Raw genomic sequence first — 18,406 nt, 5'->3', positions numbered from 1 at the left:
TGTTATCTTCCAACTGCAGTGAAGGGCAGCAATGACGCAAAGTGATCAAGGTGCCCCAAATTATAGTCTGTGCTCATTATTGAATCAAGTCTTTGTTCTGCCACCACTAAAAGCTGGGCACACTCTATAAACACGGTGAGATATTGGCTAATGGCAAATTTTCACTAAGCGATTTTGTCTAATGATAGCCTGACCTAGTAAAATTGCCTTGCCTGCATGGTCTATCAAAATGGGTAACCTGGGTCGCGTGACCTAGGTCAAGTTTACACTATAGCAGTGGTTCCCAGCCCTGGTCCCCAAGTACCCCCAACAGTGCATGTTTTCCAGGTCTCCACACAAAATCACAAGTGACATAATTAGCTCCACCTGTGGATCTTTTAAAATGTGTCTGTATAATGAGTGCACCTGCCGGGTGACCTGGAAAACCACTGCACTATAGGGAGGAGGCAGCGTCCTCTCCACGCGCTGCCTCCCTACCCGCCCATCCCCCTCCCGGATGATGCGCCAACGCTCTGCCCCATGTGATGTCAGCGACCTGACTTGTGGCCTGGTTGCTGATGGGAGCTTCACTTTGCAAATGTTGGGTCACTCCCAGGACGGACCCTTGTCGAAATCCCGGGTGCGACTCAGCATTTGCAGTGTGAAAGGGGTATTAATATTGGTATGTAAGCAGAAGAAACACTGAGAGGTTTTGGCTAACCTTCTAGGAGATTTTTACTATCCTGCCAAAATCTCACAGTGTGTACACCACTTTAGATTATCTTTCCAATCTGACTGGGTGGAATGAAAATCTGGTAATTTCTGAAAGCAAATGATAATTGACAGTTTGCTCCCAAACATGGTAATTCAAACAAATTGTTTAAATCAATTTATGAAAATTACTGTTTGTGTCCTTTTTCCAGCTTTCGGGAGCAAATGGTTGACATTTACCAGATTTTCGTTCCACCCATCCAGATTGGAAAGATAATCTTATAGTGTGTATCCAGCTTAGTTTTGTATTAAGAGATTACACTCTTAAACCTGGAGTCTGTCTGACCTAGGGAGGAGGGGGCTCTGATAAAATATTGGAAGCAGAAACATGATGTGTTTTTTTTTGTTGTTGTTTTTTTTTCGATTTGGTTTTTACAGGCTGTTCAATTAGGATTTCCCATAAAAAAAAATTCTCACAAAAACACACGTTTACTGAAACCTGTGTGTTCTTGCCGGGCCGCTGCCCCGTTTTGGCATGAAATCAGGGTTGCGTTCCGGGTTTTAGTTCACCCCTTTTGCCTAACAAAATTACAACCTAAATTAATCAGTGAAACTGTAAACCAAAGATTTTCTTCCTCCAATGTATGGTTTATTAAAAGCCAAGCTTTGCTGTAAATTCTTTAAGAACACAAAGACAGAACATGTTTAACAAAACAAAACTGACACAATATTTATTCAATGCAAATAGTGTTAGCAAACTGTCAAAAATATATATATATAAATACAGAACAGTTTTCTTAAATCGAGAATAAAAAAACAAACTGAAACTGAACTTTTCATGTTCTTCACTGACTGACAATTTAGAACATAATTTCATTACTTTCCACCTACACACAATGCATTTATTATTTTAAAAATGGTATCTTTGTTTTTTACATTGAGCAAAGTACATCTAAAATTGTGTTTCTGTTCTGTATCTTGTAACAAGTATAGTTTAAGACAAAACCCCCAAGGATGGTTCTGCACTGTGGCCTGCCTATTTTGCAAAAAAGGGGCAAATTGCTTTTCTTTACTGTATTTAACCTTTTCAGGTCCAACGTCTAGTCAGGCTCAACAGCCCTAGCGCTAGTAGCAGATCCAGTGGGGAGCCACTTTAAAATAAGAACATTAACATCGTTCAACTTTCAATGTGGACCATTTTTGAATTAAAAAAATGACAATTAATTTAAACATTTAAACCAGACTGTTTTGAATTGCAAAAGATGTTTGGACTGCAAAGGGTTAAAATGTTTCTCGGTATGCTCCTCCAGCTTGCATGCATTTTTGGCACTTGGAGATGTTGACATGATCATTAAATATCACACATGCCATTATGGACACAACGTAGTGTCATTATATACACAACGGCACAAGATGTGCTTTCAAAGGGATGTAGTTGGCATCCCTGCGTTTACAATACAGACACCGGAATCCCCACTCTGGAATCCAGACAGCAGAATCCGGAATGTAGGCTTGCTGGGGAGGCTTAGGGTTAGACTGTGGGGAGGGGGAGAGTTAGGGGTAGGCTTTGGTGAAGGGGGAGGGGGATTAGGGTTTGGCTGCAGGAGGGGAGGGTTAGGGTTTCACTGCGGGAAAGGAGGCATAGGGTTTGGTTGTGAGTGTGACAGGAGAGGGTTAGAGATGGGTAAGGGGTAAATTAACTGTCCTTCCAAAAATTGTCAGTTTTTTGACCTGACTGTTGTGATCCCATACCCAGATAATTTTTAGTTGTGCCCTGGGGCTCATTACGTGTTGAATGCAAATATTAGATCCTAGAGGTTGGTTTTGTCTACTCTCATGAGAGTCTTGAAGAACCCTTCAAAATGTGTGTGTGTGTGTTCCAGACATTTCTGGGGGCTTCCAAATAGGATTTTATGGGTGCGCCCTGAGGAAGCGGATTACAAAGGTCTTAAATGCTACAGAGATCGCCAAGCTCAGCTTCTCCACAACTAGGAGCACCCGCAACCATTTTTTGGTGGGGATGCATGCTTCTATATGTGCACATGGATTTCTATGGTGCGAATAGTTGCAGTCCGACGCATATTGTTGCATACATGACATTTAAGCCAATGTTGCGGGATGAATGATCTACATTTGTATATCACAGGCTGTATATCCTTGTGTATCAAGCTGGGTACACATTAGATGATGTACTGAGCCCGGAACAGGACTCAGCAGCAGCAAGGGCAAACACCCAGGTCCGAAAGTAGCGGGAGAAGCAGTGGTTAAAGTGGGGGGAACGGGGTGAAACGGAGTTCCGTTCCACCACCCGTAATGGTTGGTGGAACTAGTTTTACCTCCACCAGTAATTCCAACAAAAAAACACCACCCACGTCAATAGATGTGGCAGCCACATCCAAAATTCCCCTTCCTAAGTACCTGGTGGCTCCATGGTTCGCTTCCACCTGAGGCCTGCACCTCTTGGTACTTACATGAGTTCCACCACCTTTCCTGGACCACTTTAAACCCTTGAGCCAAGTGTCCTTGCTAGTGACAACACCCATCGGCCCTGCTGCAGGGCTGACCGAGGATGTCGCAAGCAACCTTCGTAAACACTCATATCACGGGTACACCCCAAATGTACACAATGTGTCCGCATCCGCGGGATTGAGCAACATATCATCTAGTGTGTTTCCAGCTTAAAGCCACCAATCCACACTGGGTTTTTTAATTGTCAGTCATTAATACTGCCTGCTTTCTAGAAGTGCCTACCTCCTAACAAGCATTAGAACGTGTGTGAGTAACATTAGCATGACCAACTGGCCGGTTCCAATGACGCGTCTGTTTTTGTTACTTCCTTTTTCATCCCACATTTAGAATGCTGAACCTGTGCGCCAAATGTCAGTACGGTAATTGTGCAATTGTTTCTTTGATCTTTCAGAGTGTTCTTGCGAGCAATTAATCAGTACGCAGACATGCTGAACAAAAAGTTTCTGGATCAAGCCAACTTCGAGCTACAGGTAAGACACCATTTATACTTTTTTTTTTCCCGCTAGTTAATCATGCCTTTAGGAAATGTTATCATGATATCAGAATTGTCCCAAATAACTTTTGGAAGATCTGCTTGGTTGACTCATATTTAAACAGCCATCTCTTAAGGGACCCATGCACTGACTACAATGATATGTCTGACCATGAAGTCAGATGCAATTTTCCTTAAACTCCCCCTGGACTTTCCCGGGAGTGATTCCATCCGATTTTGTACTTCGGTATCATTTTTGCATAAGATAGATCTCATGCAATTAATCAAGCCAAGATAAATTGCATGAGGTATATCTTATGACAAGAATTTCCAAACTGTGGCCCTCCAGCTGTTGTGAAACTATACATTCCAGCATGCCTTGCAATAGTTTTGGCATTCCCTAATTGTAAAAGTGTGGCAAGGCATGATGGGACTTGTAGTTTCACAACAGCTGGAGGGCTGTAGTTTGGATTTGTACCAGTCTCTCAGCGGCTGGGCAGCGGCCCTGCCTGTGTCCGCTTCAGGGAGACAGGCAGGGTGAGTGGGGGGAGGGGGTTTGGGGCAGCGATGGCAGCGGGGAGCTTTGTCGCCACGGGGTGCGCGAGTGACGGCTAGCGGGGGCTGGCGATAGAATCACCAGCCCCTGCAAAGATGGTGCTTGCCCATCTGTAGGTGCTCCTTTCTGACACTCAATTGTGCTGTGCATCGGATCGAAAGGAAAATACATAGGATTTGACATTTTACAAACAATATATTGGCCCGAAAGGTCGTAATCGAATGAAATTGTGCAAAATCGTTGTAGTGTATGGGCCTTTAAACATAGCCGGTAGCTCTGTATTACTCTACAAAAACTAAAGTGTATGAAAAAGGGTTTCTCAAGTACCACCATCAGCTCATGTTTTCTGGATTTCCTTCGTTATGCGCAGGTCTGTTCATCTAATTTGCTCAGTCAGTAATTATTCCACAGACAGAAATCCTTTGAGGGTTGGAGAAAGGGTTATACACAATGTTTAGCTCCTTGACACATATAAATATGCGGGAACTGTCAGTACTTTGTAAGAACAGCAATACACAGAATTCTCGCATCTCAGTGTCAGTTTCGCAGTTTCTCAATCTGACACCTTGTGGCTGGCAAAAAACTAAAAGTCAAAATTCAGGTGAGAAAACTGGAACCGAAATAGCTTTCTTCCCGGTGTCTTTATTTATACAACTAGTAAAGAGCGGTCATGTGAAAACATTGTTTCTGTTTCTCCGACTGTTTTATAGTCCTGTCACTGTCACCTTGTCCACACATATCAAGTTCCTGATACCTCTACTGCAATCACAGGGGCCGAGGGATGAGGACCCCACACACAGGCCAATAGCGGACATCTGCCATCTTCTTTCAAAATACCATATGGTGATTCAAGAGCAGGGGCCGGGATGGGCTCTTCTCTCTATAAGACACAACTTCAGGGAGGTGACCAAGAACCTGATGGTCACTCTGTCAGTGCTACAGCGGGTGTGGGATGCTAGGTCTACACCCAACTAGTTTGACAAGCATTGGGTCGACACCACTAGGTCGACAGACAGCTGTGTTGACATGGGGCTAGGTCGACAGGACATTCGGTGGACACAAGCATTAGGTCGACATGGGCAAGGTCGACAGTCAAAAGGTCGACATGGGGTTTTTCACTGTTTTTTTACTTGAATTTCGACACATGGGCACAGTTTGAGGTGCACCACATCCCCTTGCATCGCTCGCTTCACTCGCAATGCTTCAGGCACACTATTTTATTCCGCCACCACGCCCTAGTGGATGGTAGGGCATGAAATACTGCCTGTCGGCACATGTCGGCTCAATAAACAGTGAAAAAGCCCATGTTGACCTTTTGACTGTTGACCTAGCCCATGTCGACCTAATGCTCGTGTTGATCTAATGACCTGTTGACCTAGACCCATGTTGTCCTTGCTGCCTGTCGACCTAGTGGTGTTGACCCAATGCTTGTCGACCTAGTTGGGGTAGACCTAATGATCGTATCCCGCTACAGCATTCCTCTGTCGAGAGAGAACCTTTCAGAAGGACAATCATCTCTGCAGCAATCCACCAATCAGGCCTGTGTGGTAGAGTGGACAGATGGAAGCCACGCCTTCTTAAAAAGCACATGTCAGCCCACCTGGAGTTTACCAGAGTGCACCTGAAGGACTCTCAGACCAAGAGAAACAAAATGCTATGATCCAAATGAGACAAAGATTGAACGCTATGGCGTACATGCCATCTGTCATGTTTGGAGGAAAGCAGGCACCACTCATCACCAGGCCAATGCCATCCCTACAGTGAAGCATGGTGGTGGCAGCATCATGCTGTGGGGATGTTTTTCAGTGGCAGGAACTGGGAGACCAGTCAGGATAGAGGGAAAGATGAATGCAGCAATGTACGGAGACATCATGGATGAAATCCTGTTCCAGAGCATTCTTGACCTCAGACTGGGGTGAGGGTTCATCTCTCAGCAGGACAACGAACCTAAGCACACAGCCAACATATCAAAGGAGTGGCTTCAGGACAACTGTGATTGTCCTTGAGTGGCCCAGCCAGAGCCCAGACTTGAATCCGATCGAACATCTCTGGCTGCGCACTGTCTCTTCCCATCCAACCTGATGGAGGAAATGGGAAAAACTGGCCAAAATTAGGTGTGCCGAGCTTGTGGCATAATATTCAAAAAGACTAGAGGCTGTAATTGCTGTCAAAGGTGCATCAACAAAGTATTGAGCAAAGGCCGTGAATACACATGTACATGTAATTTCTTAGTTTTTTAATTTTTTAATAAATTTGCTAAAATCTCCCAAAAACTTTTTTCACGTTGTAATTTTTGGGGTATTATGTGCAGAATTTTGACAGAAAAAAATGAATTTATTCCAGTCTGTGCTGAGCCATGGATATACTAGACCATTGCGGTACCTTGAGGACCAAGTTTGGAAACTTTTTGGACTTGCCAGTACCTTTTTGTGCAAAACTTTGTTCTGGCCACACACTTTTAAAAACTGGCCTGTAACGGTTGGAATCTCCTGTAACAGTGCAAATTACAGCCGTGTATAATTTCCACTTACGGTACTGTTCTTTCTACGCTGCCAAACCTCCTCCGAGGTATCTCTTCGCACCGGTTCTTCAGCCTCCTAGATTTTTCCCTGCCACTCATATTAATGTCTTATCAAGCCGTACATATGTGAATGTGTTGCATTGCCCAGAACTGCAGAGAACGAGGGGGATTCTCCGTCTGGCAAGCTATAGATCCCCCTCCCTCGTACTGCAGCTCTTTGCATACACATTTGGTAAATAGAGAAACACATTGGACATCAGGGAGCTGTTAAACTTTAAAAGAAGTTATTTTCTGTTGTGCTGATCTGAAAGAATATAATAATCCAGTTAAGGCTGAATTATATCTGTGTGCAGTATACTGTGTCGTACATAGCATTACCATTTAGCCGGCGAATGCTGCATTTCTGGGGTGTCTCTGAACTTTGCCAGTGCTTATCGTCTATCTCATGACTTTCCCGCCTGAGATTCCTCCTCCCGTTCCGGGGGCCTACGGTATCCCCCTTGGCTTTCTCATTGTATATTTGGAGAATTTCAGCTCTGAGCCTGGTAACAATCTACTGACGCTGCAACAAATATAAAAGCCGACTATAGCTCACAGTGTGACTGACAGCAAGACTTCAAGCTATCCAGGCAGCTGGTAGAACGAACGCGTTCAATCACATCAACATGGCTCCACCACCACTTGGCATTGACAGTGATTGCAGCTTTGTTTAGCGGTTGCTGGTCACGATGACACAATTATGGCACCAGACCCACCTCACCTCTTACCTGGCTGCCCCCCTTCCAGATCTGTGAGCACACTTCAACTAAAAACACTCCAACTAAAGTCCCCTCACTGTAACTTGGCTCGCTGTGATGGCATTCTGCACTACAGTAATGGGAGGGGGTGTGGCCAATGCAGGTGTGACCACACCCCTTCCTAGAAAATGACAAAAGCCCTGGGTAAAGGGAACCCCCCTCCCCCCAGATGCCCACTGCAGATTGGTGGATAGTTTGCAGCCATGCACCAGGACACCCACTAATTTATGAATTGCTAGTCCATCTACCTACAGTACAGTGTTGAAACTGGCGTACCCGTTACCTGAGCAGCCACACACTGTATGAGTTCGGTATGGGGTCCTGTTGCTTGGGTTACGGCTGTCAGAACACAATCAGCGATATCCCGACACTGAAAATCCTGACACTTTGTAGGTAAGTATCCTAACCCTCTACCCCTACAGCCCTAATCCTAATTCTGTCTACTTTACGCTAACAGTACCTCATTAGTGCCTAACAGAATGCCGGCAGTTGGTATTTCAGCATCGGCATAGCGAGTGGTGTTGGAATTCCGGCGCCGGTCTTCTCACCAGTGTCAGGATTCTGACTCCGGTATTTCAACTGACAGCATCCCAAAATTCGGAGTGACCAGCAGGGATTCTCTGCTTGCCCTTATCGCACGTCTATACTGTATGTAGTGTTCTTGTACAACTCCAGCGGCACAATAACATCAAAGTTGAATCTGTCCCTGATTTATTAATACATTGTCACAAGGACCCACCGTTGACTGAAGATGGGCAATATGACTTTGTGGTAGGCGACCATCAAAGTTTGTGGTTGTCTGGTGGAGATCATCAGACAACCACATGGGTTATGGGATCATAACGAATAGATGGACGTATATCTCTTTATCGCCATCTGCTGGTCAAAAGTGTTACTGAACCTGATGTAATGTTTTCCCAAACGTTCCAGGCAATTTCGTAAAGCTATGAATTAGAATGCGAAGATGTACTGCGCGCAATAGAGAAGTAATCGTCTTTCATGTTTTGTTTTCTAGCTTTGGAATAATTACTTTCACTTGGCTGTCGCTTTCCAAACCCAAGAATCATTACAGTTGGAGAATTTTTCAAGCGCAAAGAGAACAAAAATCCTAAACAAGTAAGTCCCATACAAAAGCGATATAATATACATGAGACAATGTAAGAAGTATAGAAAACCTTCATCCCTTTCTACACTACCCTTGAAATATAGATACAGATGCCCAGTGGATTTAATTTCTTTGAGATGAGAAACACAATGTGATTTTTTTTTTTCTTTTTTGCATATTCTTTATTGGAGATGAAAAGACAGGAGCTCTGCGTTTCCTTGCAGCTAGAATGAAATGCTAATTCCTTTTCCCCTCCTACCTGTGTCTAGAGAGTTGTGTGACTGCATGCTACCAGTCGTACTTATATATTCGGAAAATGCACATCCTGCGTAACCTATTCATTGCGGTTATAGAATAATACTTTGTGTTTAATGCCCCTTTTGCCTGTTTTTTTTTTTTTTTAACTTTAGAACTTTATACAAATTCAACGTAAACACCCCTTCATCAACCTCCAGGAGTTTGGTTAAGGTGCTTAATTTAAACATGCTTGGGATAGGCATATTGATATCCTTACAAAAAAATAAGGATCAAATATGGTTTGAGGTAACAAGTTTGGTACTTGTGTAGTTTCACGGCGCCACCGTGCGCACAGTCTGTTTGAAACTTGGCAGCTTGCCAGACTCTGTGTGAGTGCCGCTCTAGCTGTTCTCACTGTGGTACTTGTAGTTCCACAGTGAAATAGACAGTCCTGCACACTGCTGACAATGGGGGCATGTAAACTGGACACCCGGCACAACGATAACGTACGGGGCTTCTAAACTAGACACCCCGGCACACGCTAAAATTTAGACGCTAAAGCGTCTAAATCCAGACTCCCTGGAAACCGCTAAGAAGGGGGCATCTACATAGGGGTGCACTGTGCAAAACACTGTTAAATCTGTTCACAATGACACTAGTCGACGTAACAGCTGTCGACCTTGTTAATTCCACTATCCACGCCACCCCGAAGTGTGGCAAGCGGACGCGGTACGCGTCCTACCGACCTTTTCATACCCCCACTATCCACGTCGGCGAGCGGACGCGGACACCTGTGAAGCCCGCGAGGAGACGCGGATAGCTGTGAAGGTATCCACGTCCTTTCGTGGGGCTCCCCACGCTTCGGGCACTTTATAAAGTCAACTCCGCACTGACGTGGATAGTGGGGGTATGAAAAGGTTGGAAGACGAGTACCGCCGCCACTCGCCACGCTTCGGGTTGGCGTGGATAGTGGAATTTACAAGGTCGACAGCTGTTGCGTCGACTAGTGGCATTGTGGACAGGTTTCAATAGTGTACCCCTAGACCCAACTAAATTTAGATGCTTTAGCGCAGTGGTTCCCAACTTGGGGTACTAGTACCCCTGGGGGTACTTTGCAGACCAGTTGGGGGTACTTGAAAATAATATTGGTAATGGCGGATGATGAAAAGGTCTTTTGATGGCTGAAGACCCATAGCCATGGAGACAAACCATGTTGTGTCATATGCCTGGCCAGCAATCCATTGGGAGCTGCCCTCAGACATCAGCAGTCATCTGCCCAGCACTGACAAAGGTGGAGGAAGCAGCGGCATTAATCCTACCGGTGTTAGCGGGAATCCTGAAAATAATACACAGCCAGTGTCTAGACACAGAATGGCATGATTCCTTGCTGTATACTACTCCTCCTTAATATAAGGACATGTATAAGGATCCGCATACTGCTAAGTACTGTCCATATTTCAAAATGAGAGGAGGGGGTACTTATCAATGAAAAGCCTAATCAAGGGGTACGGGAGAGAAAAAAGGTTGGGAACCACTGCTTTAGCGTCTAAATTTAGATGCCCCACCACCTTAGCGGCTTGCAGGGAGCCTAGATTCAGACGCTTAAGCGTCTAAATCCAGAAACCCCGGCTTCTTAGCAGCTTGCAGGGGCACCTGGATTCAGACGCTTTAGCGACTAAATCCAGGCACCCCCCCCCTTCTTAGCGGCTTGCGGGCAGTCTGGATTCAGACGGTTTTGCGTCTGAATTTAGCGTCTACATGGGGGACACCCCCTTTGATAGTGGTGTGCCGTGGTGTGTAGTTTAGAAGCCCCGGCACGTCAGCGGTGTTCCCGGGGTGTCAACTTTTACATGCCCCCGTTGTCAGCGGTGCGCAGGGATGCCTATTTCACTTTGGAACTACAAGTACCACAGTGACCTGTCAGCGCCTGGGCAGCGCGCTGCTGCTGCCCGGCACTACGCTGACAACGTAGCTGACAATACGTAGCTTACAGCTAGAGCGGCACGCGCACAGTCAGACAGAGCTAGAGCGGCATGCGCACAGGTAAACAGAGCCTCTGGCAGGCTGCCAAGTTTCAGAGACAGAGTGTGCGCGCCGCCGTGAAACTACACAAGTACCACATGTTTAAAAAAGGGGCAGACTAGATGGGCCAAGTGGTTCTTATCTGCCGTCAAATTCGGGGTTTCTATGTACAGGAAACACATAGTAATACTGACCCCAGATATGAATTCATTGTGGGTAATGACTAGACACAAATACTTTCCTTTGATTGGTATGCGAACTACAATTCTGCATGTGTTTGCGACGTTCACGGTCTTTCCTTACGGATGCAATACTGGGATTGAGGTGATTACACAGCGCTCTGAGAGGGCAACCCTTAGCTGCCTGCACTGGTGGGGGGCAGTCTTGTTCCCCCCTCGATTGGGCAATAGCAAAAAGAGGGTAGTGCTGGCGCTCAGGGGTTGGAGTGGTCAATGGGTGAATGTCTTAATGGTTCCAAATGAAACTGGGCTAGGTGATGTCGCTGTCTGGAACAATAACTGTAGTCTGGGTGTTGTGGTAAATGTCCAATGCAGTTAGTGAAATGATTTATGATAAATGAGGAATATATAGGGAAACTGTCCCACGACGGACTGCTACTCACAATTGGCAGACTTCAGGCTGGGGGTTCACCAATGTTTTCCCTTGCATCTGTGTCTGGGCTGGATGTGGGTGTCACTGGCAGACCTGAGGTTGGGGGTTTACCGCTGCTGGGCTGGATGTGGGTACCTCTGATGTAAGGGTATGGATCAGGACAATTGTGTGCGTGCAGGAACAAAAATAGTGATTGCTTACCAGATGGTATTGGTTGATCAGCATGCTCCCTTGGTTGTAGAGTGTTCCATGCAGTGGGGGTTAGGGGATGTCTCTGTTATTGCCATAGACTATGGTGGTATTATCAGCTCTTACCTATTCAGTGCTGCTGCTAACGACAGCATTGAAGGGTGTATGATCCGACTTTTTTAAAAGTTGGTTCTGTTTTGTCGGAAACGGGGCGCGGATAGTCAAATACGTGGCCGTTTTTCGACATTCCGCAGCCGATTCCAACGGTCCGCGGACTTTCCGCCACTCGACAGCCATAACATTGAATTCTGAATTGCTGACCGATTAAAGGAAAATGGCCCGGGATTCCGACTGTCGCAACGTTCCGACAGTCTGAATGCCATTTTGAATACTGCCTAATAAATGTATGTATAGAAATGTAACTTTAAAGCTGGGTACACATTAGAGTACTTTGTGAACGATGCAGTTTCATCAATGGTTTCCTTTGAACTCCCGGACCAATTAAAAAAGGCATACACACTGATAATCATGATAGAGCGTACACACTGGACAATGATAATGATTTCCCCCGAGGTGGTGCACATCGTAAACTGTATAAACTTGGTGCAGTATTTTACAGATCAGGACTACAGTACAAAGACCTTATCAGTAGTTCATATTGTGCCGTGTGTATGCCCCATAACATTGCAGCGCTGTAATGTGCTAAATGGCCAGGAAATCTTCCACTGAATGCGATTTGTGCAGAATTGTTCCTGTTTCTAGTTTACAGACATAAGACTATGTAATTATTGGTGCAAGGAAGTTTATATTCTTCATTTTGGGTCATTAATGATCCCCATGATTATGGAATCCTCTGAGTATTTGTTGTGTAATGATAATAAAAACAGATGAAACAGAGGCGTCACCAGCCACCCATTCAAAAAAAAGGTGGCATGGACTAATGGAAAGGGGGTGTGACCTCACGGGGACCCCGTTCTCATCACTCTGGGGGGGTGTCCGGCAGTAGCGGAAATGCTGGCTGCAGGGCTCTCTGCAGTCCCAGCTCTTTTATATGTGATAGGAGCCAAGTGCGGCAGGAGAGTATCACACTGCAGCACCTGGCTCTGGTTACTGCACAAGAGCCAGCACTTTTGTGTCACCTCTTTTGAGGGTGACATCCGTGTGTTAGAAGTACCCCCCACACCTGGCCAGTGACTCCTCTGAAATGAAGCACAGCAGAAGTGACTGAAAATCGCCTGTAAGTAGAACGGTGCTATGGATCAGATAGAGTTATTGCCTCACCTGGCTTCCATATTACTATGTCCTGTATCCGTTCAGTTCCAGTGACTCGTACTGTATGTCCTGCTCAGTGATGTGTATCCACTTGCCGAGTGCTAGGTGATTAGAAAGATGAGCACTGTACATCTTTCCCCTGGTTCCCAATCTCAATAGTGAAAAGCCTTTGTCATTTCTTGTCATCCTCAATCAGCGCTTCCGCTGTCATTCTGCATTGCTAATATTTATTCACACGATTGGAAGCAATGACATAAATACATAAATTACACATTCCTCATCCTTCAGGTACGGTGATATGAGGAGACAGATCGGCTTCGAAATCAGGGACATGTGGTATAATTTGGGTGAGTACTCCGCATCCGCCGCACGGTTTTACCTGAAATAAATGTTTTTTTCCTGTGATGAATATAATTCATATATACAGGTTCAAATGGGCATATTTCCTTTGATATTAAAAAGTACTGTTCATAAATTTACTGTGAACATTTCATCAGGAATGGAAGGCGCAGTACATTGGAACAAAAGGTTCCTGCTGATGTATAGAACACCAACTGCAGCTTCAGATCTCGGAATCCGCCGTCTCTTATAGGTTGTGCCAGCGAGATTGTGACGTGATATCGCAGGAGTCCTCTGTTGGATGTGACTGCATAACTTGGCTGCTATAGTGATCTGATCTAGAACCAACAAAACCATTGCAGGCCACATGAGTAGATAAACCCATCGGTCATTTTCTGCAGGCGATAAGATGACAGTGGTGCATGCTAAAACTCGCCATGTTTGCAGAATTTATGTTATTCTGGTGAGAGTGCCCCATTTTCTGTATACAATGGCAACCTGCAACTGCATTGCAATATTTATCAGGATATACTGCAAGGATTGTCAGCAGTGAGAGGCATTTCCAAGACTGTGCAGCCAGATAGCCCAACCGCTAGTTATCACAGCCGAGGAGCCCCGCCACTAGGTCTCACAGCCGAGGAGCCCCGCCACTAATTCTCACAGCCGGGGAGCCGCCGCTAGGTCTCACAGCCGGGGAGCGCCGCCGCTAGGTCTCGCAGCCGGGGAGCGCCGCCGCTAGGTCTCGCAGCCGGGGAGCGCCGCCGCTAGGTCTCGCAGCCGGGGAGCCCCGCCGCTAGGTCTCGCAGCCGGGGAGCCCCGCCGCTAGGTCTCGCAGCTGGGGAGCCCCCCCGCTAGGTCTCACAGGCCCACAGCCCTGACAATCCGCCACCATATGCTTCATTGATTTTTGATTATTCTTTGCGGTTACAAAACCTCTCCATACATAAAGTAGACGAATAGTAATTGATAAAAGTATCCATGGTGGGCAATGTGACATCTTGTAGAGGGGGATCTGGTGAGGAGATGCCAGGTAGACAAGCGTCATTCCAGCAGTCACTACATGAGCTGGGCATGACGTTGGTGTACAGATGGCTATACTTTTGTCCGATTTGGCCACTTTTCACCTGATTCCGACAGATCGGGCTGAGAAATTGTCTGAATAGGGGCCAAATTGCCTGTGTTTGACATTCGATGGACATTGGAGTCCGAGATCTGACCTGTTTGCACGTCCGACCTCCGACTTGGACCCACTCCAGGCAGCGGGGGATGGGATTGCTGTATTGTATCAGGGGATTAACAGTCGCGCTGTTCCCTCTGCCTTGCACTGGTAACACAAACCTCCTTATGGAAATGTCACTATTTTTGTTGAATAATGTAGTATAAAATTCAAATTTGATTATGTTTAAAAGTGCATGTTATTATGTTCTGAACACCGAACACAAAATCTGCTTTGGCAAAGAATATACGTGAACATGACACCTGATGTTAAAATCTTGAGTTAAATAAAATAATGAGCACCTGGTTGTATAATGTCAAGCGCTTTCCTACAAGAGTTCTTGTCCATAATTTTCCTTGCAATCACTTAAGTAGCAATTCCTCCTCGCCTGAGCGCCCTTGACAATGAAATACACTGTCGCGCTGCCAAACAAATGTGACATACCTTCACAAAATAAATAAAAAAAGTTTCTCACCGTATCATCAAAACAGAATTAACATTTCCGTTAAAGATTTTAGAACTCTTCCAATTAGCAGCAATCAAGATTTTTCAAGTGTGTTTTTCAAAAAAAAATCTAAGAGAATGTTAAAAAAAAAACATAAAAAAAATAAATAAATGTCATCCTTCCACAGAGCTGGGAAAAGTTTACACAGCCTGTGTTATCTTTTCTATCAAGAGCAATAAAACCTCGAGAAAACTTTGTGACATTGATGTTGTGTTTGATGAATAACTCGGTGTCAGGAGCATTTGTTTTCTGAAACACCGACTCTGACATTTCGCAGACATAATACATGAAAACTGTCACCGACAAGTTTGAAAATAACAGCCCTGAAAAAGGAGTTTGCCTTACAGCTCCTTCATGTGTGCACCGCAAACCATTAAACATTTCCGGGGTCACGCTGCCGGCACCAGCACAGTAGAAGCTGTTGTTTTATTTTTTTTAACTATACAAGTATAAAATATCCACATCGTCGGTTTGCAAGAAATATATTCTCGTGCGGCTCAAAGCTGGAAATTCCGCTCGTCACTCTCTCCTTTAAAAGCTGCAAATAACCCTTTTATCAATATTTATTGCCTTTCCGTTTGCTGCGACTAGCATGCCCGCAGGTGTACACAGGCGCATGCGCACGCACCTCCTTCCATAGGAATGCATTGGTGCGTATGCAGCCTCTGCTAATCAGTTTTGGGTGTGACTAGTCGCCCTACGATCCATTTCTCACACCATATACTTTAGATCAAGTGTGGCCAAACCTGTCTTCAAGATCTGCCAACAGTTCATGGATTTCAGGCAGTTATGGACTAGCGGATCGGGGCTGAGGTTGACAATACCACGGTAGACACTAGAGGTCGATGACGCCTAGTTAGAAGTCTATACTTGGTCGTGCGGGTTTACATAGACGTGATTCTGGATCGATGGGAGCCAAGCATCTACGGGAACCTGGTCGACAGTAGCAAAGTCAACACAGTTTTTTTGGTGCAAAATTTCAGAGGGCTGTCTTTGGACACTGTGTATTCCTCGCATGGCTTGCTGTGCTCACTATGCTTTGGGCACGGTGCCTTGCTACACTCAGCACACTATTATATTCCAACTCCATGTCCACAGAGTAGGAACCAAGTCGACCGGCACCAAAAAGAGACGAAAAACAGTGTTGACCTTGCTATTATCGAGCAGGTTCCCATTGCTGCTCGCCTCCTGTCAATCCAGCATCACTGTCTATGTAAACCCAGTTGACCAAATATAGACGTCTTACTAGATGTCATTGACCTCTAGGGGTCGACCGTGGTATTGTTGACCTTAGCCGTCAATCCATTTCAGGGAAACTGTGGAACTATAGTAGGAATGAATCCAGCATGTTTGAAATTGTGACCGTTAGTAATGACTACAGCTGTGCACCAGCTCAGTGATTTAGAAAACGTGGACCGTTGGTAGATCTCGAGGACCACCCCTACTGTAGATGATACCCATAATTTATTTTAGCTTGACATTTCACTGTTATTAATATGAATTAAAATAAAACAATCATGAATGCCAGAGTATATTTAAATATATTAAGTAAATATAATTGGTTTAGTCTGCAATTAAAGATTACTTCCCAATCAATCCTAATTGCGTATTTTTAGATTATTTCAGCCAATCAGCTCCCAGCTGATGTTTTTCAAATTCCTCTCGACAGTTGCGAGCTGATTGGCTGGAGTACCGTTCATCCTACACAGCGAGTTTTAAAACTTAAACTCATTGATAAATAGGCCTTTATGTAATAAACAACTGTAATATACCACAGCAATGTTTTTTTTTTTTTTTTTAAGGAATTTATATTTTGAAACAAATTGCATGCAAATATATCCCTCCACGCAACTTGAAAGAAGATTCAACATTGCATACAGCTTGGAATAAATCAGACCTGTCCCTACCCTCTGTCTGATTTAATCCTGACGAATGTATAAAGTGCAAGCAAGTAAACGTGCCTGGTTTTTTAAAGATTTCCAAGTGGTTCTCGATTCCCCCTTGAATAGTTTTCTGGTAATTGTACTTATAGCCCATTTAAAATATAATAATGCAGTTCTTTAGCTGAAGGTCATCCCTTTCTATAAGGACATGTCACAGGAAGGGAGGCGGAATCCACCACCGTCCGTTTACAGGATCTGTGCCGCCGCGATATGCAACTGTCACGTGACTCCCTTTAAACCCACTGTTTTTTTTCCTCTCTTCAAAGGTCAACACAAAATCAAATTCATCCCTGAAATGGTCGGCCCTATATTGGAGATGACCTTGATCCCTGAAACAGAGTTGCGTAAAGCCACCATACCGATTTTTTTCGACATGATGCAGTGCGAGTTCCACTCCACGCGGACTTTTCAGATGGTAAGCGGATTGATTAATTTAATTTATGGAAATAAGACTTGGTCCAATCTTATAGGCCGTGGGTGATATTCATCTGTTCCTTTTAACATAAAAATAAAAAAGAACAAGCATCTAGAGTATTAATTAAGGTTGTACCCTGCACCAGAGATCATAGACAGCACACACACAATAGCACCAGACTGCAAATGTGATAGAAGCGTTTTATCTCCTGAATACAATGACATCTTACTGATCTCCCACTTACTCCCACGCCGCTGCGCGCACAGTCTCAGCAGGTCAGAGTGTGCGTGTGTGTGTGTGTACGCAGACCTGTCAGCATTTACTGCCACAACTCTTTAATTCCTCTGTAGAAGGAAAATAAAGCAAGGATTGAATTAAATGACTCTTCAGAATCGCTGCTCTGCTAGAGGTCACCTAATATCTATCTTTATGTCAGCGGCATGACGGAATTCAAGGGGGAATTTTCTTCTGTGGTGTTTTGCTATTTTCTGGGATACAACTTGTGAGAATGTACCATACAATGTGTGTTGGTTTAACATAGGCTCATAGTAGTTTATTGCTTTATGTAAAACTTTTGGGGTAGAATGAAAGTGTGCCAATACTCAATAATCACCTCTGCATACAAAGTCTATCTTGGTCATTGGCCTTGGTCAACCATTGGGCTGAAAAGACTGCAGGCTAGGGCACTAGGACTTGGGGGAGGGGGAAACCCGTCGGTTGGCAGTTCAGGGAACAAAATTAAGACTTAATTCATCCTATGGTAACGGTAGCCACACAGCTCTCAAATGTCTGTTAGTTATCCAGCCGTTCAGAGGCGGTGAGGTGCGAGGTTCTTGCCTTTGGCAATGGAACCAAGTAACTTACTGCTAAAACCTTTTATGTGCACTGTGCTACCTAGTGGTTATTATAGCACCCATGCAGTTCCTGCACAGTGTGGCCTGTATTTCAGCACTGATGTGCAGACCAAACCTGTGTTAGAAGCCCCA

At 44.9% G+C, this 18,406-nt stretch overlaps 1 protein-coding gene across 1 annotated transcript in view; it reads left to right on the top strand.

Moving 5' to 3' along the window:
• DOCK1 (dedicator of cytokinesis 1) overlaps window positions 1-18,406 on the top strand; it is a 342,756-nt gene that overhangs the window by 238,586 nt on the left and 85,764 nt on the right. The window contains exons 30-33 of the mRNA XM_083149518.1: window positions 3,611-3,689; window positions 8,581-8,681; window positions 13,291-13,349; window positions 17,272-17,420. Of these exons, the coding sequence (XP_083005644.1) occupies window positions 3,611-3,689; window positions 8,581-8,681; window positions 13,291-13,349; window positions 17,272-17,420 (388 nt within the window). The remainder of the gene's footprint in view (window positions 1-3,610; window positions 3,690-8,580; window positions 8,682-13,290; window positions 13,350-17,271; window positions 17,421-18,406) is intronic.

This window comes from Crinia signifera, chromosome 6, assembly GCF_055691185.1.
Source record: "Crinia signifera chromosome 6, ASM5569118v1, whole genome shotgun sequence".
In the NCBI taxonomy this organism is placed as follows: Eukaryota; Metazoa; Chordata; class Amphibia; order Anura; family Myobatrachidae; genus Crinia; species Crinia signifera.
The sequence above is the reverse complement of the archived record's forward strand: the minus strand, read 5'-3'. Positions and strand labels throughout refer to the sequence as shown.